Below are 24,284 nucleotides of genomic sequence, written 5' to 3'. Positions count from 1 at the left end.
GCATTTAGTCATTTTCACTACTCTAAAAAATATATATATTCTTTTTTAAAGCGAAACACGGAACCAGAACTACTATTCTGCCATCAGCGCACTCTTAAATGCGTTTCGTAAACAGACCTCACTTGAATATCTTGAGCAGTTTTAATCGCGTGATTTTTCCTGAACGTCTGCCTGCACACCGTATGTGTGCCCGGGTAGGCAGGGGCCTTAAGGGAAACTATAGGGCCGGTATCCCATGATACAAAAATAAGGGTTTAGGTGTTGAGGATGCGACACCTTATACCCTAACTGCATTCCTAGTGCACGATAGGACACGGCCAGTCTCTTATTTCTAGGTAACTAGTTTTGGTGTCCTATCTGTTGCCTAAATTCCGCGCATGCGCAGAGCTCACTTTTTCGTTGATTTCGTCCAGACGGTGGACCCGCGTCCGGCGCCATTAAAGGCCCGTCTACAATTGTCCTAACCTGTGCGTGGTCCGCGTCCGCGTCCCAATGTGAATGACGTCACATTGACGCACAGAAAACTTTCCAGTCTACAACTGAAATGTCCGATGTCCGAATGTACTGATTTCTAAAGTTGGCACCAGAGCGCAGTAAATGTACCAAACCAAATGTTTTTGTTTATTGTTTTGATGCTTTGTAGTTTGAGATTGAACATAGGTAAGTTGTGGGAGTTCATTATAATATATTTATTCAAATATTTAACAAAAAACAAACACCACGTTTTCAAACGGGAACCGGAAATTCAAATATCGTGAGTGTTCTGTTCTTTTTCTGTGTCCGAAGTACACGGGTTGGGACAAAAAGTTCAAATTGACGAATGTCTTCGGACCAGGTAGGTTCGGACATTCGCCCACTTGACTCATGACGTCAGAGGGTCACGTGGACTAGTGCTGAGCTGAACCCGGTTCCGATTATCGAAACAGGCCGATATAATCAATATCGGAGTCGTGCACGATTCACATAAAAAATGCCGATATTAAAACCAATAAATTCGTACGTTTTAATAATTAAACATTGTTTTTTTATTACAGTAGAACCTCGATGATACGTTCCCGTTTCATACATTTTCCCGTGTCATACGCCGATTAATTTTGGTCCCGCCGAAAGTACTATATTTACAATTGTTTACTTTCCCGGAACATACACTTATAAAATCACTAATTTCCCGTTTCATACGGTTTTACGAAGCGGAAAAGTCCTAAAATTCACACTTTTATTGTTATATTCCTCCTGACAAAATACGTTTTAATGCTTTTATTTTGAAAAAAGTTTATTGTTTACCTTTGCAAACGTAAGAAAATAACTTTATCGCACCATAGATACGGATAGTATCAGGAAGACTGTGCACCTCGCTAGTAGCATCTATGGCCAGCACCAAGCGAGACTAGTGGCGCAAACTAGCAATGATTATGAAAATGGTGCACGCGCTTTACCAAGGCACAGATCTCATATTTTGTGCATTCATTAATCTTTGAACTGAATATATCCGTTTGTTATTGTTTTCTTACGATCGGATTGTTTTTTATTTTACGTTTCTCAAGTTAAAATTTTATTGAAAATTGTTCTGTTGCATAAAGTTGTTTGTTAAATGAAACAAACAAGCAAAAATTTCTGATTTTATTTTTACAATAGCCTAATTTTTTTTATTTCTAATTTAGGCTTGGTGACCTTCTTCCCCCCCCCCCCTCCAAGAAAGGACTGCTTTACTTCATTATGGACTGTGTTTTACATTTCTGGTGGTTTTATTATATATATATATATATATAATGAATTCATATCTTTCATTAATATAATGCAATTATTTACACATTATGTATTTAAGTTTAATCTGACATTGTGCTGGTATGCTAGATTGAAAATTGTTGCTGTGAAAATACAAGAGATAGCAGCACCATCGCACAAAATTGGAACCGCCTTTCTAGTTTTCTCGAGTACTTGTTTTAAGTTGCGATTGTTTCTTGTTGCGACAATTAAAGTGCGCGGAATGTACTCCAGGATAGTTTCCCTATCATAAAGTCTCATTGAGCAAACAAACACGCCTGGTACGTCCCCTGATGATCACGAAAGTAACTATGTACGAGTTAAGGCCCGTCTACAATAGCCGATACTAACTTACCGATACTGCCGATTCCATTACCGATATTGCCTAAATGTTATTATTTGTGTGTTGTATCAAGCCAACATATTTTACTTTAGAAATATAATTCATAACACAAATCAATGACCATAAATTTAAATATAACTTATAAAATGTTTAATAAATGCAGATTACTTACTACAACACATTTTAAAAACATTTTTACGAAATTGCATAGCATTTTCGTAAAAATGTTTTGAGAAAGTGTTGTAGTAAGTAATCTGCATTTATAAAACATTTTATAAGTTATATTTAAATTTATGGTCATTGATTTGTGTTATGCATTATATTTCTAAAGTAAAATATGTTGGCTTCATCCAACACACAAGTAATAACATTTAGGCAATATCGGTAATGGAATTGGCAGTATCGGTAATATCGGAAAAGGCTCAGAATCTGTATCGGCTCAGCACTAACGTGGACCAATCAGCGACGAGTTTTCTTCGGACACAGTTTAGGACATTGCTATTGTAGACGGGCCTTAACTCGTACATAGTCACTTTTGTGATCATCAGGGGACGTACCAGGCGTGTTTGTTTGCTCAATGAGACTTTATGATAGGGAAACTATCCTGGAGTACATTTCGTGCACTTTAATTGTCGTAACAAGAAATAATCGCAACTTAAAACAAGTACTCGAGAAAACTAGAAAGGCGGTTCCAATTTTGTGCGATGGTGCTGCTATCTCTTGTATTTTCACAGCAACAATTCTGTGGTGTTATGGAATAGAGGGTTAAGTCAAAAACATCAAATTTTAAGAGAGTTGGAAGAAAGTTTAATATTATTTTCACGATCAAATATTAGTCTTTATATTATTAATTATTGATATTTTATACAGGCAACACAAAACTACAAACCATATAAAGTGCCAAAAGGCACATCCTTCAATTTAATCCTTGAATTTCTTCCAACTTTCTTAAGATTTGATGTTTTTTTTACTTAACCCTCTCTTCCATAACACCACATAATTGTATTGGTGGTTACGAAACACTCGCTGGAATGCGTTGAAACCAGTTCCTAGCCTCGCGCAAGGCACCGTTTATTAAAACGGTTGTCGATTTCGGTCTCCTAACTGGGATACGGTTTGGACACGTTCTGGAATACGGCCCGCGAGTTCGGTTAAGGTTTGTATGCCAAAAAGGCAGTGCTTATTCGCTACCTCGCCCCGAACGTATTGGAATACCGCCCCAGGAGATTATGGGAAGTGGGGGAAGGGAGATGGAGGTGTTGGCTCCACTGTTCTCGGCCGCGAGTGAGGCAGGTTGCACGAGTTGTTGGAGGCGATAAAGAGAAGGAGAGGCAGCTGGTCATGTACCAAGGTCAAAGCAGAGACGTCGGCGGCGCCCCAAGGACAGCCGCCGAGGCGAACGTTGTCTACACGCGCGGGCTTCTCCACATCCTCCGCACTTACCACCCCCCCCCCCCCCCCCGCCCACTTCTTCATGGGTTCTTACACGCACCACTTATTTTTTATTGCGCGAAAACGTCTATTCGCTCGTTACAGCGATGGTCGGTCGAACTTCTTTTTTTTTGTCACATTTGAATCGCCAATAACTACGAGACTTAACAACGCGTCAACACAATGGTTGGGCCCGCAACGGATAGATGGTGTCTGTTACGTGTTGTAGACGCGCGGTATTTGTCTTGAACTGTGACGTCATCGTGCCAGTGCAGGCGCATGCGCGCGATTGTTACGAATTAGCTTCGTGTAAAGTTATAAACGTGTGTGGCGTGGAAACGCGTTTGGCCGGGACATTGACTCTGGTGTCATTGTGGAGCTCTGCTAGGACACAACGTGAGACAATAAAAATTACCTGCCGGAATATAATTAAAAATCTGTTTTAAATTGACAGTTACAAAATAATTAAAGAGGGAGTCTCATATGACTCGTAAATATGATCGGAATTAAAGAAAACCAAAGTCAGAGAAAACCTCGCGTCGAAAGTAACTGGAAAAAAAAAAAAAACCAACCTAAAATGTCCAGTGCCGAGCGAATGCGAGAGATACGGCAGCGTCGAAAAAGTAATGAGAAAAAAAAACTGCTAATAATGCGTCAACAATCATTGAGCCCACAACGGATAGATCTTGTTTGTACGTGTTTGTTAAATCATTATATAATATAAATAATGTTAAATCATTAATTATAAAATTAAGTCATTTCATATTAATAGAAAACATACTGTTTGATTTTATCCCGACGTTTTCACGAAAAATATACGGCGTGGACTCGAACTGCGCCATTTTTTTTTACATTGGCTACAGCAAGGTGTGCCGTGCGCTGTATTGTCATCGTAGCAGTTGCCGGCCTGTGGGTTGACTGCCGGATCATGGCAGTTAATAAATGAAGAGTTCTTCGCAATTTAAAATAACAGAATCTTCCTTGAAACTACACCTTATTTCGACCTCCGAGTAGTATGATTCGTTCTAAACAAATTGATACATTGACAAAATAAGAGTGTTCTTGCTATACATAGCCTTAACCAGTTTTTTTTAATATTTTGTTAATATACTAAGAACATTAAGTTCTAGAATCCAAGATATCGGAAAACAAAATGGCGGATGGCCAAATTTTGGAATCCAATATGACGGATACAATATGGTGGATCCAAAATGGCGGCAGGGGTCAAGGTCAAAAGTCAAGGTCGAGGTCATACAAGATGGACATCATGACATCTTATTCGTTTAGGTCAAATGTCCTCAGAGGTTTATTGGAGGCTTATAGATGAGGATTTAAGCCTGTTTCAGAAAAATTCATTATTTCTAATGCAAAAGTCTTTTGAGGTTTTTCGAATTCCAAATCTTAGACATTTTTATAGAATTATTTTCGCTCCAAAATATAATTTTTGATTTTCGGATTTTTTGGCAGAATTTTTTCCTTAAAAAAATGGAAATTTTGACGTATTTAAACGAATTTTTGGTAATTTTGGTGTATTTTTGGCAAATTTTTAATGTCAAAGTCAAAGTACAAGGTCATACAAGATGGCCGCCGTGATGTCACAATCCAAGATGGCGGTCAGTGTCTTCGCCCTCACACCCATAACCCAGTCACCAGTCATACTTTACTATACTACTCCTACATAAAAAAGAGCTCTTGTAACAATAGTAAGAACTACAATGTCGGCCTTTTGCAATAGCATTAAGCAATGGGCTCGAAAACATTCAATGTGAAAATATTACTTTTCCACGAAAATCAAATCATTTTTTTCTGCCTAAATTGAGCTCTGCTTTAGATAGCTAGGAGTTCCTTAACCATTGATGAAATGATTCAATGTTCTGAGCTGCCCTTACACAATCCATAAGCAACCCTTAAAAGTTAGGTGATATTTTTGAAACCAGCCATTGGAATTCTGTTTTCTAGATACAATTTGAAAATGACCATATACACCTTGCTGTAACGTGTAGCCGGATGCTGGTATCAAAAAATGGTTCATTACAGGGAATCCTACAAGGGGCCTATTCTTGATGCTGTCGGAATAATTCCACTAGCGGAATGACTTGATTCCGACAGAGATTTGCTAAATCCTATCCTAGAACAGGCGCTAGTGGAATTAAGTATCGGAATTACGTCACAAATTGTGGGAATTATTCTGCCACCTCCATTGCTGGCAGAATCACAATTACGAATGATATTTGGGAGTTTGTTTTTCTTTGGAACTTCGATTGGTTGAAAATGGAGGCTCTGTTGTGGTCCTGAAATACTTTAAAATCGTGTGGATGGTTGGTTTAGTTAGGTCAGCTATGTTTAAATATTGTAAAATAGTGTGAGTGTCTAGTTAGAAAAGTTAGCTACATTTAAAACCAGCACTAACTTGTTCACCTGGTTATATTCAGATAAAAATATGCGACGTTATACTGTAAGCAGACCTATAACCAAGTCGTAGGTTATTTGATTGATATTTAATTTATTCCTAAAGGAAACAAAAACATTATTTATATAAACTCATATGCAATGAGTTTAAGAATATGTACAATTTGCTGTATTTAAAAATTGTAACACGAGTGCCATTCCATCCTAATAAAATTCGTTGGTTCGTGAAAAGAAATAGCTTGTAATTGAACCACAATTTTATTCTAAGAATATTATATTTGTTTCTGTGATTGTCAATGTCAGTTTCTTAAATATTAGGTAACGAAAGGTATATTTACAAGTTTTTGTTACTTAACATTTTACCTTATGTACATGAAAAATATTGTTACGAACGAGAGCAAGGCCGGAACACGTGCAGAGCTGGCTGGCGGCTGCCGCAACATGAGATGCACCGCGCGCGCCTGGAAGATAACAAGGATTGTCGCTTTTCCCCCCTCCTTCCCAACACTCCCCGCGCGGCGCCCTGCCTTTGACATGTAACTGACACCCGACAGCTGCGGAGTTACGCGATCCGCCGACATGTGTTTTGAGAGATTTTTGCCATCGGGACGACGGCGCGGAATGACGCGACTGGCCCCAGCCGCGCTCGGGAGTTCTGGAAGGTGTCTGGGCCTATATATATGTGCCCGGGACGCCGGCGGAGTTCAGAGAGAGAGTGGAGTCGGGAGTTTTCCCGCGGCGGAGTTTCCGGGCGATGGAGCGGCGAAGTCCCTGGACAAAGGTTCTAGGGCGGAGAGTTCAGTTCCGGGCGATAGTGTCGCGGGCGCGGCGCAGTTCCAAGCGAAGTTGCGAGCGAGGCGTCGAGTGGGATCTCGGCGAAGGGGAAGTGCGACGGCGGCGGCGGAGTGCGGCGACGGAGTCCTGCGACGGAGGACCACGAGGGGTGCTGCGGCGAGAGTTGCGCCAGAGGTGCGGCCCTGCGAGGTGTGCGGTGTGTAAAAACGAGTGACTGAGGAAGCAACATTTTTAAGTACAATTGATTAATTGGCATTTTTAGATTATTTGCTAGTAATGTAAATAGTGGCAATAAATAAAACTGTGTAGTGTAGTAAGATGTTTAATTGGGCTATCACTTTACGAACCCTGTAAATCGTAATACATATGTACATTTTCGCTGTGTAGAAATTTGATACTTATCTGTTGTTTTTTGTGATAAGTAGTACTATGACAGATTTTTGTATAACATAATTCGTTTTTCACACTAACTATAGCATAAATATGTCATGTTTTTATTGGATCAGAATTATAATGGTACCCTTATATAGAGCAAGCTCATTTTATTCGTAATAAAGTATATTTATTCCAAAATAGAAATGCACTCGCAATCAGTCCATTTAGACATGAATTGTGCTCAGTTATAATTGATTGTGAAAATAATATCCTTTTTACCCCTCGCTATCTTGCAAACCTAGCCAACATTCCTACCATGTAGGTACAAATATGTAGAAAATATTGTTGAAAACATACACCAATAAAAATGCACACAAGTATTTTAAATAAATAATAACCAAAAATATAATTGCTGAAAGTTTTTGTATAGTTACTTCGATTGTTTCCAATAAGCCCCTACTCCAAACAGTTATTAAAAGTCTCCTCAAAATAATTTCTAAGGAATTGTTCATAAAAATTATTATTTTGTAATGACTGGATCTGATTATAAAAATCTTAATGTACATATTCATAAATGATTTGCTGAACGAAGAAACACTGCATTTAATTTATTAATTTTCACCTAAAAGTATACACAAAAATATGATTCTAGTTGGAGCCAATGTAGAAGAAACTATAGACTAAAAAGTGTGTCTGTTTAAGTGATAAGAATTTTTTAACAACTAAAAAATCACATGCATCTGTAAAAATTTCGTAAATATTTATGTTGTGATACTTTTGTCCATAAGAAATAATAAAGTTGACAATCTCATTACAGAATAATATTTTCCCCCGCTTAAAAAATGTTTTTCTTTTAAAAATTTCGTGGGCCCATCTCTGCAGGGAGTGTGTAGACATGACGGATGTCTCTCGGCAGTATTATTGTTTAATGGTATTGCCCGGCGCCAGCTCTCTCGAGAAGAGCAGCCTCCTGCAGGGTGGCAGGTCGTGGACCATCCGACCCATGTAGCTTGCCGAGGGACATCGCCCAACCTGGAGAACAGTGCAGTGCAGGCTTCTCTGAGGTATTTCATGTGTTATGGCCCGTGGACACGCCGCTACGCACATCTCCCGCACACATGTGTACAGTGCACGGCCACTAGGATGACAGACTGGTTAGTCGTACCCACACAGCACAGGATATCCTACGGATATCCGTATCATATCCGAAATGTCCACTGTATGTCCCGGACATTCCAGATAGCCTGTGAATATTGTATGGATATCCATAACAAATCTGTTACAGATATTCATTAGCTATTGTTTTTCGAGGGTAAATGTTTCTTGTTCTTACTTTAATGGAAATTATTTAAATAAGTATTTCATATGTAAAATTACATTATTGCTGTAATTTTTTATTTTTGAAATGTTATGTATTCTTCCAAGTGTTTGTCCACAAGGGATATCCCACAGATATCCATGGAGGATGTTCTATGGCTCAGATCGCGCCGTTCTTTTGTTATCTCTGGTTGTGATTCGTTTACAAAAATTAAATAAATCCACATGGCTAATAAAAGAAAGGCGGCAGAAGTATGAATACGCAGGTATGTATTGTGCTGTTATCTAAAAAATGTTTTATCTGAGAAACGAATAGGAATCCATTCATCCTTTCAGGGTAAATTGCGTAATAATGTAGTATATATGAAAAACGTATGGGTAAACAATTAATGGCGGCTGTTGTGTCAGGTATTGTACTGGAACATACGAATTGTGATTTCTCTCAAACTCTTAGGAATTAAGAAACGCGCTTTTAAAGGTAAATACAGGGACGTGTGTAGAATGTAAAAAACATAGTTATCGATTTTTTTTTCATCGGGAGCGCCTCTGTCAGAATGTACCAAGGTTTGTATGTTCACAGGAAAGCAACAGGAAAATAATGAAATGCCTAAGGTGAAAGAGAAATTATCTGCTCGTCACTTGCTTCGGATGACAACAGAAGAGACATGTTCACGCTTGACATATTTGCAGACGGTTGAAAATGTTTCACATGTTTCCGGTTCAGAAATCAATACACTTTTAAATTCGGGGAGCTCTTCATGTTCAGGAAGTACATCATATTTAACACATTCTGAAAAGGAATCTGAAACAGTTATTATTTCTGATAAAATTAGTACGCCGCATCTTCTTAACAATGATTCAGACAGTACACTAAATACTGATTCTTTGGATAGTCATAATATATTCAACAATCCACCAGATTTGAATATTTTGCTTCCAAAAATTAATCTGGTAGCTATTTCTAAAATCCCTAACTTGGGCTCTGAAATTGCTGAATTAAACCACAACATTGCTAACTGGGCACTTGAAAATAATATAAGCCTTGTTGCATTATCGGCTTTGCTAAAAATTTTGAAAACTCATCCATGTCATGCTGAATTGCCATCAGATGCGCGAAGCTTTTTGGGAACACCTAGGCATAATAAAATTAAACAAATCAGTCCAGGATGCTACTTTCATTTTGGACTGAAAAAAGAATTGGAGCATTTTGTAGGAATTTTTTCATATGATAAACCAGTTTTAGAACTTTCAATATTTGTGGATGGATTGCCATTATCCAGATCATCAAGTAGTTGTTTCTGGCCTATACTTGCTTCAGTGGTCCCTTATAAACATATATTAATTATAGGAATTTATCATGGTTATGAAAAACCAAAAAGTGCCAATGATTTTTTACATGATTTCGTTGAAGAAGCTGTTTTTTTATGTAAGGAGGGGTTGTGTATTAATGGCAAAAATTTCTCAGTTTTAATTGGACAATTAATATGTGATGCACCAGCAAAGTCATTTGTCCTGAATGTTAAAGGTCATTCAGGTTACTCAAGTTGCACAAAGTGCTGTGTTCAGGGTGACTACAGAGAGCGTCGAATTTGTTTTCCTGTTAATGAGGCAAACAAAAGGACAGATGATGCTTTCTTACATTTACAGGATGACGATTACCACCTTGGCATCAGTATTTTGGTTCAGATTCCTAATTTTGGCCCTGTTTCAAATGTTCCACTGGATTATATGCATCTTGTATGCCTAGGTGTGACAAGAAAAATGATACATTTATGGTTGAAAGGCAATGCATGTGTAAGATTGCGGAGTTCAAATGTTGCAGTCATATCAGATTGTTTAGAGTCGATACGAGGTTACACTCCATCCGAATTTGCAAGGAAACCTAGGTCTTTGACATTTCTGAATTTGTGGAAAGCGACTGAATTCCGCCAGTTTCTGCTGTACACAGGTCCAGTTGTAACTCAATCAGTTTTGGAAAATGATGTGTATCTTAACTTTCTTGGACTACATATTGCAATCAGATATCTTTGTACTGACCAGATTTCGGTTGAGCTTCTTGAATATGTGCGATTACTACTTGAACATTTTGTAACATCTTTTGGAATTTTATATGGTACAGAACATATGTCACATAATGTTCATGGAATTCTTCATTTGACTGATGATGTCAAAAATCTTGGTCCCCTTGATAAATTCAGTGCTTTCAAATTTGAAAATTATTTGCAAGTATTGAAAAAACGGATCAGGAAATCAGAAAAGCCACTCCAGCAGTTAATATGTCGTTATAGCGAAATAAAAATGAAGTCATCTTCTATTGAAACAGAGAGGCCTAGGCCTACATGTATTAAAGTTAATGAAAAAACTACACATTTGGATGGCCCACTTACACAGCATTGTGTTGGACCTCAGTATAAAAATATTAAATACCAAAAGTTTGAATTTTTCACTTATAAAGAAGCAGACAAATGTTGTGGTTTTGAAGATGGCACTATCATACTTATTGAAAATATATGTCATTCAGTTGTTAATAATGACATAGTTATAATTGGGAAGGAATTTTTAGTGAAAGATGATTTATACTCAATTCCATGCAAGTCATCAGATTTGGGAATATATTTAGTTGATTCATTATCACCCAGAAGAAGTTGGCTAGCATCATTGGTGTGCAAAAAATTTTACATGATACCTTACAAACAGAAGTTTGCAGTAGTACCACTGCTTCATCAGGAAAAATAAGGTGCTATACTGCAAATTAAGTACTTATAGTAAGTTTGAATTTTGATTACAGTTTTCTTTTGGAATATTATAATAAATATTTATTATGATTAGTACCTATATTTTTGTATTGAGCAGCAATCAGAATTTGTGTAGTTAAATTATAGTCAGGTTCATACATAAAATTTTATATTGGGAATGGGATGCTGAACTCTGCACAATGAATAACAAAATTTTATTTTTGGTACCTACTTCTAAAAAGAAAAATTCTTGATAGTGCTTTTCATTTTATTTCAGTACTGTTGATATGCTAGGTAAGATATGAATTTCATAGACATATTACATAAAAATTAAACTATAGTACAAAAGTGCTCAGATTTCAACATTATAAGCTCTTAAGCCATATATAGGCTAAGCACTTAGCTCAGTGTTCCCACAGCTGTTCTTTTAATCAATATATGTTTATATAAGTTGTTGATTACAAATAGGGTTATTCATTTGTTTACACCTCCACCTGCATATATACATTTGGTGCAGATTGTAGTTCTACATCATATCAATTTATTGTTAAAAAGGGTTACACAGTAGAATTTTATCATTACAAACACCATTTTCCTCAATGTAAAATATTGTTTTTGCTTTGGAATGACTATTGAAACAAAAGTTATTGTGATTGTTGTAATAAATTACTTTTTCAAATATGGACAATTTCCATATAACTTATGTACTTTCCAAACTCTTTCCAATCTTTACTAAAACATTTTGGGGGCTGCAGCTCTTTTATTGCCACATACTCAATATATTTCAATGCAAATTTGTAACTGCATATCTAAATTTGAGTAATGAATTTAATGCCCCAAACAAATTAAGAAATTATGTTTAACTTACAATATGAAATCCACAAGAAACACAAATGACATAAATTTACTGCACTTCATAAACATCAACATATAAAATATGGTAAAACACAATATTAGTGTTGCAGTAACTGTGGGCTATGCTATAACGTAACTTAATTTGGGACACATCAGTCTATTGAATGTATATTTTGTAAAAAGAACCTTTTATTTTCTTATCAGGACATTGGAAACGGTGAAATCTCACACATTTCTATGTGAATGACGACCAGTGGTGCATTTTTTTTTTTTTTTTTTTTTGCTAAAATAGGCTAAACCGATACTCGGATATTGTTACATGTTAGGTTTTGCTATAGTTTATTAAAATAAATTAATATTTAGTGAAAATATTTTATTTTATTACTACAAAATTGGAAACAGACACATTCAATATATATTTATATTTCCTGACATTGCTCAAATTTTGGTACAGCTGCCATTTTTTGTGTTCTGATTTTTGACCACATTATACAAACACTTTATGAAAATATTTGTATACCAACATTTATGTCCCAATTGTCAAGCAACATTTATGTCCCAATTGTCAAGCAACATTTCCTTGTGGTAATGAACCAAACAAAATATAAAAAAATGTGAAATTGTGCAATGGAGACCTTAATTGCTAAACATGCTCACGATATTTCGCTAACAAATGGTTTTTCCCATGAAAATCACAAATGGCACAATGAATATTTTTTTTATCAGTGACAAACTTATCACCAGGAATGTGAACTATTACTGGTAAACGTGCATGGCGACAGTTACAATTCCATACACCCAAATAAACTGAATGGTCGAAATTTAGACCCCTGTCGAATTTAAGGTCATTTACCTCATGATTTTTGTGTATTTCAGAACAGGTATGGAGCCATATTCAATTGTTGAATTTTCTGATGGTCAGCAAATTTTACCTTCCAAGTGGATAACTCCGAAGAAGAGCCATGCGTATTGGCCTGCATTTACCTCTAACAAGCGATATGATACAGCTGTGGAAAGACTGGAACCTTATGAAGATTCATGGAAACAGTTCCCTCTTCTACGAATAATGGGCACAGCAGGTGAGAAAAATACTACCAAAATTGATTTTTATAATAAATTTCAAATAGTATGAAAAAATTAAAATGTTTGGTAACTGTTCAGGAGTGCGGATTTTGGTAAAACGATTGGCAAAAATTAATTCAGAATAGAGATTTTTTTAGAATAAAATAAAGTAGCAAAGTGGGTTTTTTGTAAACATATTAGAAGCCAAGATATGCCATTGTGATGTGGTCTATGAAAATAAGACAAAAACGGAGGCTAAATGAAATGTTTTTAATGATAAAATGTAATGAATTACGTAAAATAATTATGAAGGAAATTGGTATGGTGAACAAAAGAGCATTAATATGTAGGAAATGACAAATAGCTACAGGAAATAAGCAATACAAAACACATAAACAGACATGAAAAGTTTTTTGTGAAATGACCTAAATGCTTCATGATCTTGATTTTGGAAGGAGTAATATTTAATATGTAATGTTAAAAACTAACCTGGAGGGGTTTCATAGAAGCCGTGGAAGCAAAATTTTGGTTTACATGAAGAAGAAATAAGTTAAATGTCTAATGGCATCATCCAATTACTTGACACTGAACTACACTGAGTGTACTCCGTACACTGAAAAAATGCAACTGTGATGTCATTGCACGAACTGAGTGTGATCGATTCTGCACTTGGTGTGTTGTTGATATTGGAACACACACAGTTTTCAGAGCAAAACAAATACTTAGTTGATAAATAAACATGCGAGCGAGGAATTTCATATATTACAGGTAGGTGAATATATTACATGTAGGAAAGATAGGAGGCCTATACTACACACACACTTGACGAAGAAGAAAATTTACTGCAACAGAGAAGTAATCATACATTTGTTTGTGTCATGTTAATTTTACACATATTATGATGCAAATACCTATATCTAATTTACGACATCATTAACTAATTACATGTAAACCTACTACATGATAAATGTGTCTCTAGCAATAACTAACATATTTACATATTTATAGAAAATATTCATCATGTACATTTGCAATACTATTAGCTACACTGTGAAAAAAAAATTACTTATAGTCACTTGAGGACAGTGCGCTTTGAACAATGAACAAATGCACATTGACAGTATGTAGATTCTAAAACAGCTTTAACTTAATTTTTAACTCCACTTTTTACCAAAACCTCTCTCATAAACAATTACAGGTTTTTTAATAGTACACCTTGGCCTACTACCAAAACATTTTATTTGTTTGCAGATACTTTTGAGAAGGGGAAAAGAAAGCTAAGAGAAGCTGAAGTTTTCTCAGACATAAATTCAGAAGATGACGCTGAAACTGCAAAAAGACGTAGACGTGAACATGCCCAAAGGCATAATTCTTCGAGTTCTGAGGATGAATATGTGACCAAAGAAACAAGATTGCCAGTTTTCCCTAAAGCACCTATACCAAAACCAAAACCTCTTGTTCGTGAAAGAAATATACCTTCATCATCTACAATTCTTAATTCTGGTGACCATACCAGCCAAACTATGGTGAATGAACTGCAAAGTATGTTAACTCGGTATTTCGTATTATAGTTTTGAATGTTTTGCTATGTAATAGTTTAGAATATGTATGTCTTTATATTTTTAGGTACACCATTTCAAGAAATGATCATCAGAATGATTACTGACTTAAAGAATAAATTGGGTGCGGTGATGGTGACCCAGAGAGAAATCCTCCAGAAATTGGAGAAATTGGACAGTGTAAAGATCAGTCTACCCGAAACAATTGAGAGCTCTGGATATGAACAAATATTAAGTGACTTCCCTTTGACTAATGAAGAACAATTGTTAGTAGTGGAAGAAAAACTAAACAGTGAAGATTATAAAAGATGTCTGGTAAAATCATGATTCTTGGTTTTTTTGTTCTGTCGTAAGTTAAACCTGTAATACGGTATACTAACCATGAGGTATTGGTATTATATTACAGGTGATTGAGCTGTCCAAGATTGGAGGAGGAGACCTGAAGTCAGTTGTCAAAAATTTACTGGAGATAATTTTTACCAACACACTAGCAGAGAAATTTAGCTATGTGGGTGGGAAAAAGAAGAGAGTTTTTTCTGCATTGTTACTGTGTAAAATTATCCAAGGTAAAGTATCTCGACAAATAATTGTTCAATAACAACAAATAATTTATATTCCTAAAAATTATTACATAACTGTATCAGTTGTTTAATTTCTGAGAAATTACAGTACTGTCAAAGTTTATGTCGCTTTGTGTAATAATTCTTATATAATGTTATCAAAACATGACTTACCATAGGTAAATGTAAAATTTAAGTTTAAAAGTTTGACAGGCAGACTTGTAATTTATTTACAAATTCTTTCACCTTTTTTATTTTGTCTACCAGAAAAATTAATGCATGTACAGTGGGCTAAAGCCATAGTGTGTTGTACTTGTACACAGCAACTTAGAGAGGCTTCTGTGGTCAATGGATACCTTACACACCCATGTTAATGTTTTTATTACAGGTGTGTACTAAGGTAGACGTTGCCAAACATTAGCAAGTTTTTTCAGTATTCTCCTAATGTACCTTCCATCTCCACCACTTATTTCTCCTATACTTTTCTTGCAGTTCATCACTTCCCTGTAATTGGGTTGTCATTTCATGTAATTTGTCAGTAAGGTTATTGTCTAAGAATGTCTCCTAAGTGAGTTATGCATAGTGTCCTAAATATTTTTTTTATTAATTAATTTTGTTTGAATGAATTAAATATTAAATGTACTCTCTAGTTTTCCACTTTTCTCAATCAGCTCCATAAAACAGTCCATGTATTTAGGTCACCTAGTCTACAGTGCAGTGGAAAAAGTAGGTACCTAAATATAATATGGTATGTTCATTAGATTAGAAGACAGTAGTTTTTGTCAGTAACACAATGCTTTTAAATTGCAGCACATACAATCTCATGCTATGAACATAGACCTTGCAGGCACTTGTAAAATCAGAAATCATAGTACTGGTAAAACCAATAAAAGTGCAGTTGCTTTGGGAGTAGTAACTAAAGCAATTCACTGTTATCCGAATACTTAGCAAATCAACTGTTGAAAAAACACCCTGGCTCTATCTCCCATATATTATAATGTACTCGCATACTAGCGAACCCCAAGTTGACAGCAACTGAGGTAAAAAAGTTGAAGTTAAGAAAGTCTTCATTTTTACATTGCTGTCCTCAAGAATGTTTTTGTTGTTGATATCCAAACAGTATAAATTAATCAAAATACCTAATTGGGGCATTAATGATGGGAATAGGTCTATGGTATAGTTTTTAGTTTCCTTGATATTAGACATGTATGAAGCCTGACTTGTATGTCTGAGGATATATTATGGAGTGTGGAAGTACCAAATAAGCAAAACAATGTTCATTTAACTGCAAACCAACTATATTTTTCAAATTGTTTGAGCATTATAAGTCAGTCTCTTACAAGCTACCTAATAATGCTTTATAAGTATGTTTCAAGTTTTTCCAAACGTGCCCAGCAAGTAGGCTATTGCTGAAGACTGTAATTGTAGCACATGCGCTTTAGTGGCTTATTGTTAGTTATAATACCACTGTGAGAAATGTTATCATTAATGTTGTAACGTGTGTAGATATTATTCTATATGTCTATGTTTTTAATGCTTTAGATATAACTAGGAACCACATAAAAGATGCAACAAATGACAACATAGCTGCCATAATCAAAGCCTGGCTGCGACATGCAAAGGAGCGAATGATGAATGAACAAGTGTAAGTACTAAAAACTTTTATGTTTTTTAATTAAGTAAATTTCCCACAATAATTGCATGGGAAGCATGTGTATGTGCGGTAAAAGTACTCTTGCAAATTTAATTTAGAATGTTAGACCTATTTTCTCTCTCTCTCTCGCTTGGAGGCGTAGTGGTAAGTTGCTTTACTACTTTTTCAGACGTGAACATCTACTTATTGTTACACCTGTAGGATTCGCAAGGGGGGCCTCAGAAATTTTCAGGGGGGCCCCGTGCAGCCCAAGAATTTTTCGCGTGGGATTAATTAATCGACACATCATCTCTGGATACGGTGCTTGTATATTGTATACTGCCCATAGTTTGGCCTACATGCATGCAATAAGCAACAAACTTAAAAATATACAGAAAGTTTTTTATAAAATATAGTTGTGTACATCAAACTCGTTTCCAATTTACGCATTTGCAAGTGCAGGCAGGCTCCCCTTGTGAGGGGCTTCTTAATTCCAGGGGGGCACCCCAGGATCCACGCCATGCAGCTGAGCATCTTTCTTAGATTTTTAATGTTTATCATGGTTATCAGATTAGCGACTAATTCTGTGGCTTTATTGCAATTTTGTCAACACCATATGTGATAAACATAAATTGATTACACAAAATTAATACAAGCCTTTACTAAACTCCATCATCCTGCATGTGATGGGCCAAGGCTGCTGCATAAACTGCATGACATTCAGTTATACTGGAAAGTTGTTTAAGCAAACTAAAATTGTTCATAAGAATTCCAACTCAAATATTTACTTTCATGGGAAACTTTAAGAAACATAATATCTTGACAATGGTGTTGATTTTAGTAGTGAATTTACTTGTGTAGGCTTGTAATTATGAAAATAGTTCACCCTGAAACCATAATTGATGATTGAACCTAATGTTTTATTTATTTTTTAATTTATTTAATAGACAATTTTTCATGAACAGCATTATTCCTTTTGGGAAATGGTAAACTATACATTTCTGACGGATTTTTCTTACTGACTAGATGCCGTTACAAGTAAAATTCAAAACATATCTTACACTCCTTGTGGGAGCAAATGACATAAGATGTAGGTGGTATAACTAAATTGTGTATTAATTTCAGTAGAGCCGCTTTTTAAATGCAATTCACTGCAATTTATCCACATACAAAATACATAGACACTTGTTTAAAGGAAAATAATAGCTCAAAAATCCTTCTGGCACTGTTCATTAAAAACTTACAAATTACATAATTATTTACCCAATATTTATAAAAAAAATTCCTCCCCAACATACTAAAATGTGAGAATAAAATCTTTTTTAACGTGCCATCAGAGGTTTAATGCAGGATTGGCAAGGTTATTTGCAGCTTAATATTGTTTTTCAGTTGTTTGCAATGTGGTGTAGGTTTACCTAACCTTGCCATTGTGACAAGCCATGTTGTCAATATGATTACATACATATTTGTTAGAAGTTTTTTTTTTTTTCATACTGAACAGGATCAGCCCATTCTGAGTATTTCTTCGAGGCCCCCTCGCTGTTAATTGGAATTATCGCCACCTGCCAGTGCAATTAGACAGCAAACAATTGATTATCTATCATCGAGTGTCAGTTTGGTACGGACTGTGGTCACATGGCGGCTATGTCACGGTGTTCCCCTCCTTTCTCTTTCGAATGCAAGTCGAGCGCCAATAAAGTTCTTTACTGCTAAGCCTTCAGACGAGTAGGATGTAGTTGCAAATGTTGCTTCCAGCCATGTTAATTGGGCAGGCAGACTCGCTCGTGTGGTGGCACGGCATTGTGTCCGGTAAGTCATGTTAACCAGGATTTTTTTTTTTCTCTTTACAAGCTGTGAGCAGAGTTTGAATACACACACCTGGCAAATAAATAAGATTGAGGAGGTTGCCTAAAAATAAATAAAAAAACTGCCATCAGAGACATTTTGCAAATCACTTAATGTTAAATGTCACTATGAGTGACATTATCTTACAGTTCAAAGAGTATGCTTTAAGGCTGTTAAACAGTTTAATTTGGAGTTTAGCTTTCACTAGAGATGTCCCTTATTAAATGCTCTTTTGATCTGCATACAGATATGGTTGTTTATTGTGATGCGGGTCATTTCATATGTTTATGCTAATAAGGGCATTGAGTTCCATCAGTATAATTATTATATCAAGCATATTTCGAAAGAGGAGTGTAATTGATTGAATGTTTTGCTTTTAAGTAGAGCAGGGTCAGTATAAGTCACATTTCTTGATGATCCCTAATTTAAGCTGCTCTAGCAGAAGCAGTAGACCATGAACAACTGAAAGGAAAGATTTTACAGCTGTAAGTAGCCCATTTTCTTAGAAAATCGAAAGTTCACCGGATCTGAATGACTCACCCCATTCAAAATGCTGATACAGCGCCAGTTGTCACCACTTCAACTAAGGTTGTGAACATCAGGGTACACAACTTGTGGCGATCATCATTTATTTCCCACCTGTTGCGACCCAAAGTGTGCCGCATCATTTTACTGGTCTCAACATCCCCGAAAAATTGTTTTAGACATTATTGAGTTACATCCTGTATGTGTATATATAATTATGTATTAAAGTGTTTTCTTGAAAAGAGGTTATAGATTTCAGATTTTTACTTTTATAATTTGGTGTACTACATATAGAATATTTGCAAATGCTAGCATGCAATATCTATGTAGAACTTGAGGTTTTTTTTTTGCATACAATTTGTAGAGGTGTATGGGGTTTTTCAGTTAAAAAGCACTGGCTTTAAAAGTGTTGTACATATGTTATTATTTTGTGTTCCAGGAGAATCCAGAGGTTACAAGTTGCTGCAGCACCAGCATTGCCTTGAATTTTATATTATTTTTTCACTAATAAATACTTTTCCATACAAATACTGTATCTAAAGTTTTATTTCTTGATAAAAATAAGATTTCCTAATCAGTTTTTTTATTGTGACCAGTCTACTTAAGTGTTTGTATGATTCTAACATATTTTGTGGCCTGGAATTAGTAGAATGCTGTTCCTTGGCGGTGAATCTAATTAATTGTGTGTCTTTTACATACTACATTTACAAATACATTTGGCCATTTCAAAAATATAACATGCATTTCAAACACCATGTAAACCATCCTCAATTGCTTTTAACAAGTAACAACCATTCAGATAACACAAATATTTAATAAATAGTAAAACAAATGTTTTTCACAACAATTTTCTATTAATAGGCAATAAATAATTAGGTTAAAGTCTAAATTGTTTCATTATAATTAAGTTATATCTATGTTGTGTCCATAATCCAAGTTAGACAGGGTTAGGCCAGTGACACATAATAGATGTAAATGATTATTAAACAAATTTTTGTCAAATAAATGTATATGTTGGTAATGAGAACTGTCCTTCCTCTGACAGATATATATTAAATGATTGATAAGCTTAATGCTACAAGTTTCAGGTGATAATCACTTGAAATGCAGACATGCAATGTTTACAATGAAATGTTGGACATTCTTTGAGGACTAGTTGTAAACCTATAGCTTTTATTTAGGAAAAAAGTGTTGCTAATGACTAACCTGAGTTCTTTTTAATTATTTTACTATGCATGGCTGATGCATATATGAAATGATGAGTGAAAATAGATCATAATCGCAACATCAAAACAAGACACTTCTTTTATTAAAACGGATGATGGAAGATTTTGATAATACCAATATAAGGTGTGTCATCTTTGTGGCATGGAATTTCTACTAAAATTGTAAACCTGTTTGTATGCATGTAAAGCCAAATGTAAGAACTGTTAAAGTAAAACTATATCCTTATAACTATGATATTATATAATACGAGAAGTAAATTAATGTAGGGTACATTTTTAGACAGCAACACAGTTATAGTCAAGAAAACTAATTTACCATAAACATCTAGGAAATTTACAGTTCTATATCTAGAGGAACCTGTAAGATAACACCCATGATTTTCAGGTAATGTAGGTGATGTACAATGATGAGATACCATTTGCGGATACCCAAATATTTATGCCATGCAGACAACTGACAAATGTTCTCCACAGATGTCTGGGAGTGTCAATCCCAGATGTCCGAGGGATATACATCACGAGCGTCGGGAGGATGTTTGCCACGGACGTCCATGTTCTACATGGATGTCGGGGGGATGTCCTACATGGATGTCGGGGGGATGTCCGTCACGGATGTCCGGGGGATGTCCTACAAGGATGTCGGGGGGATGTCCTACATGGATGTCGGGGGGATGTCCTACACGGATGTCGGGGAGATGTCCTACACGGATGTCGGGGGGATGTCCTACACGGATGTCGGGGGGATGTCCTACACGGATGTCGGGGAGATGACCTACACGGATGTCCGGGGGATGTCCTACACGGATGTCGGGGGGATGTCCTACACGGATGTCGGGGGGATGTCCTACACGGATGTCGGGGAGATGACCTACACGGATGTCCGGGGGATGTCCGACACGGATGTCGGGGGAATATCCACAAAGTGGACATTGGGACTACCAGAGGACATCCCACAAATATCCCTTGGAGATCTCAGGATATCCTATGGATATCCAGAATATCCATGTAGGATATCCTACGGACATCCATTGGATAGCCTTGTGCTGTGTGGGTAAAGACTACTCACAGTTCAGAGACACTGATCTGCACTAGGAAGTATCGCTACAAAATACACACTCGATACTCTGGCTATATTGTTATTTACGTGTCACTTGCTTGCAGTCCATGACATAAAGGCAGAGATAAAACACTAACAACTAATGATGAGAACAAACAGTAAAACATAAATAAAAAGATAATGATAAAGTGTCTAGCGACCGCGTCTGGCTTCGGCGGTGGCTCAGATTGGACTGCATACCAGAACACTAGGACGCCACTCCCACGCGCACAGAGCGTAAGTGATGTCACAAACACAGCGCGCACCAGGAACAGGGCTGGGACCCATGCTCTAACCAAGAGGCAAGGAGGTACGATGTTAGACACCCCCCCCTCTCTTTACAAGCCTGGGTTAGGCCTTGTCACAGGCATGGTGCGGCATAGCTACGGAGGGACGCCAGACATCGTTACGTCGAGGCGTCGGCACAGTTGCGTCTTAACTCGGGGCAAGGGCTAGGGATGTGTTCCGCCAGCGGGATCTTCTACTTGCGGGGTGGGGCCTGGGCTTTTCTCCCTCAGGAGGTACGACGTCAGGTAACAGAATTTTCTGTTCCTCAGTTTTAATTATTATTTATATATTCATACAGATTACTTCATCATCCATACATCAGAGACAGAAATGAATAACCTAGAAACTTGTATTGTAAATAGTAAAAGAAATTACAGAGATGAATACAATGGAAAAATAACACACTTTCATGAGAAAAGCTGTTTTCTTCATTGTGATTGGCATTCTATCAATGACATCATCACTAAAAGCAAAGTTGCCACACTTTCATAGAGACTTTTCATCAACCCGGCAATGTTAATTCCGATAGCCGCTAAAGCATTTTCAAGAACAGACATTTAGCTGTCTGTCGGAATGAAGCATGAATCATTCCGCTAGCGGAATTAAGCTGGGTTTACAATTGATTTCCTTAAGAATTATAACTTAACATCGAGCACATGATTAAGTCAAAACTACAATTTCCAGTTTATGATTGACATAGAAGTCGTTAATTCCAAACAATCACAGCACAAAACACATGGTCGGCCATTGTTCGTAATGGAGAAGCAAGTTTGAAATAGGATATTGACAAATGGGATATCTATTTTTCGAAATGGATGATGATTACAAATTACAAATATACGAATTCTAACCAAAAAATACTGCCTCGCTCGGTACAATACCAAGACATAAACTTCCGGCTGAAAGGTTCCGGTTTGTTGTGATTGGTCGCTTCCCTTAAAGGTGGGTTTACGATTGAAAATTAAGAATTAAGACTTAAGATTTAGTCGTGTACTTACCATATGACTCTATGTAAACTAGTGGAATGGTTTATGATTGTCGTGTGTGAATTTTGACGGGTCGTGTGCGAACCATATGATGCCTTAAGACTTGACAGAAATGGTTATATTTTATATTTTTCGTTAAGACTTAAGGGAAGCGACCAATCACAACAAACCGGAAGTTTATGTCTTATTATTGGACCGAGCGAAGCAGTATTTTGGGTTAGAATTCGTATATTTGTCATTTGTAATCATCATCCATTTCGAAAAATAGATATCCCATTTATCAATAAAGGTGGGTTTACGATTGAAAATTAAGAATTAAGACTTAAGACTTAGTCGTGTACTTACCATATGACTCTATGTAAACTAGTGGAATGGTTTATGATTGTCGTGTGTGAATTTTGACGGGTCGAGTGCGAACCATATGATGACTTAAGACTTGACAGAAATGGTTATATTTTATATTTTTCGTTAATACTTAAGGGAAGCGACCAATCACAACAAACCGGAACCTTTCAACCGGAAGTTTATGTCTTATTATTGGACCGAGCGAGGCAGTATTTTAGGTTAGAATTCGTATATTTGTCATTTGTAATCATCATCCATTTCGAAAAAAAGATATCCCATTTGTCAATAACCTATTTCAAACCTGCTTCTCCGTTTCGAACAATGGCCGACCATGTGTTTTGTGCTGTGATTGGTTATAAGTAAAGACTTCTATGTCAATCATAAACTGGAAAATGTAGTTTTTACTTAATCGTGTGCTCGATGTTAAGTTATAATTCTTAAGGAAATCAATCGTAAACCCAGCTTAACCTATTTCAAACCTGCTTCTCCGTTTCGAACAATGGCCGACCATGTGTTTTGTGCTGTGATTGGTTAGAATTAACGACTTCTATGTCAATCATAAACTGGAAAATATAGTTTTGACTTAATTGTGTGCTCGATGCTAAGTTATAATTCTTAAGGAAATCAATTGTAAACCCAGCTTAAGTCTTAACGAAAAATATAAAATATAACCATTTCTGTTAAGTCTTTAGTCATCATATGGTTCGCACACGACCCGTCAAAATTCACACACGACAATCATAAACCATTCCACTAGTTTACATAGAGTCATATGCACAGGCGTGCCCAGACATTTCCATTAGGGGGGGGGGGGGGCGCCTGCTAAATTTTTAAATCAGAAGCTGAATTTATAATGTTAAATAGCCTAAATACATTCACTCTTTGCCGTGTTTATATTTTTGTGCAGTATCAACGAGATATGTTTACTAGTTAATATTTATATCCGTATAATTTTAACAATCTTGAAAATATGTTTTTTTTTTTTCATAGTAAATGTTTAAAGGGGACTTACACATTTTCCCCCCTCGAACTTTCCAATAGCTTGGTTCAGATCTACCTTGAAATGAACTTCTTTTTAGTGAATGCAAACACAGCAATTCAGACAACAGAACTTTTATAACCCTCATAATTATTA

The 24,284-nt window shown here is 36.2% G+C and overlaps 1 protein-coding gene across 5 annotated transcripts; it reads left to right on the top strand.

Annotated features, from left to right (window-relative positions):
* Positions 1 to 8,033: 8,033 nt before the first annotated feature.
* On the top strand, positions 8,034 to 19,743 carry LOC134537581 (uncharacterized). Of its 5 annotated transcripts, none has more exons than XM_063378171.1 (7): positions 8,049 to 11,199; positions 12,901 to 13,103; positions 14,338 to 14,628; positions 14,713 to 14,960; positions 15,052 to 15,211; positions 16,748 to 16,850; positions 19,648 to 19,743. In XM_063378171.1, the coding sequence occupies exons 2-7, from the start codon at positions 12,908 to 12,910 to the stop codon at positions 19,691 to 19,693; spliced, it is 1,044 nt and encodes a 347-aa protein (XP_063234241.1). In that variant the 5' UTR covers positions 8,049 to 11,199; positions 12,901 to 12,907; the 3' UTR covers positions 19,694 to 19,743. The 5 variants fall into 5 exon arrangements, with proteins under 5 accessions (XP_063234237.1, XP_063234238.1, XP_063234241.1 ...); XM_063378170.1 differs by having other exon boundaries at positions 8,050 to 8,700; XM_063378169.1 differs by having other exon boundaries at positions 8,050 to 13,103.
* Positions 19,744 to 24,284: the final 4,541 nt, after the last annotated feature.

The sequence above is a fragment of the Bacillus rossius genome, chromosome 12 (assembly GCF_032445375.1).
Source record: "Bacillus rossius redtenbacheri isolate Brsri chromosome 12, Brsri_v3, whole genome shotgun sequence".
Taxonomy (NCBI): domain Eukaryota; kingdom Metazoa; phylum Arthropoda; class Insecta; order Phasmatodea; family Bacillidae; genus Bacillus; species Bacillus rossius.
Note: the sequence above shows the minus strand (reverse complement) of the source record. Positions and strands in the feature narration are given on the sequence as shown.

Coding starts and splice junctions, on each gene's coding strand:
- LOC134537581 (XM_063378167.1), top strand. CDS start 8,523: ATGTTATGTATTCTTCCAAGTGTTTGTCCACAAGGGATATCCCACAGA. Junction 8,701..9,014: donor GCAGAAGTATGAATACGCAG/GTATGTATTGTG, acceptor GTATGTTCACAG/GAAAGCAACAGGAAAATAAT.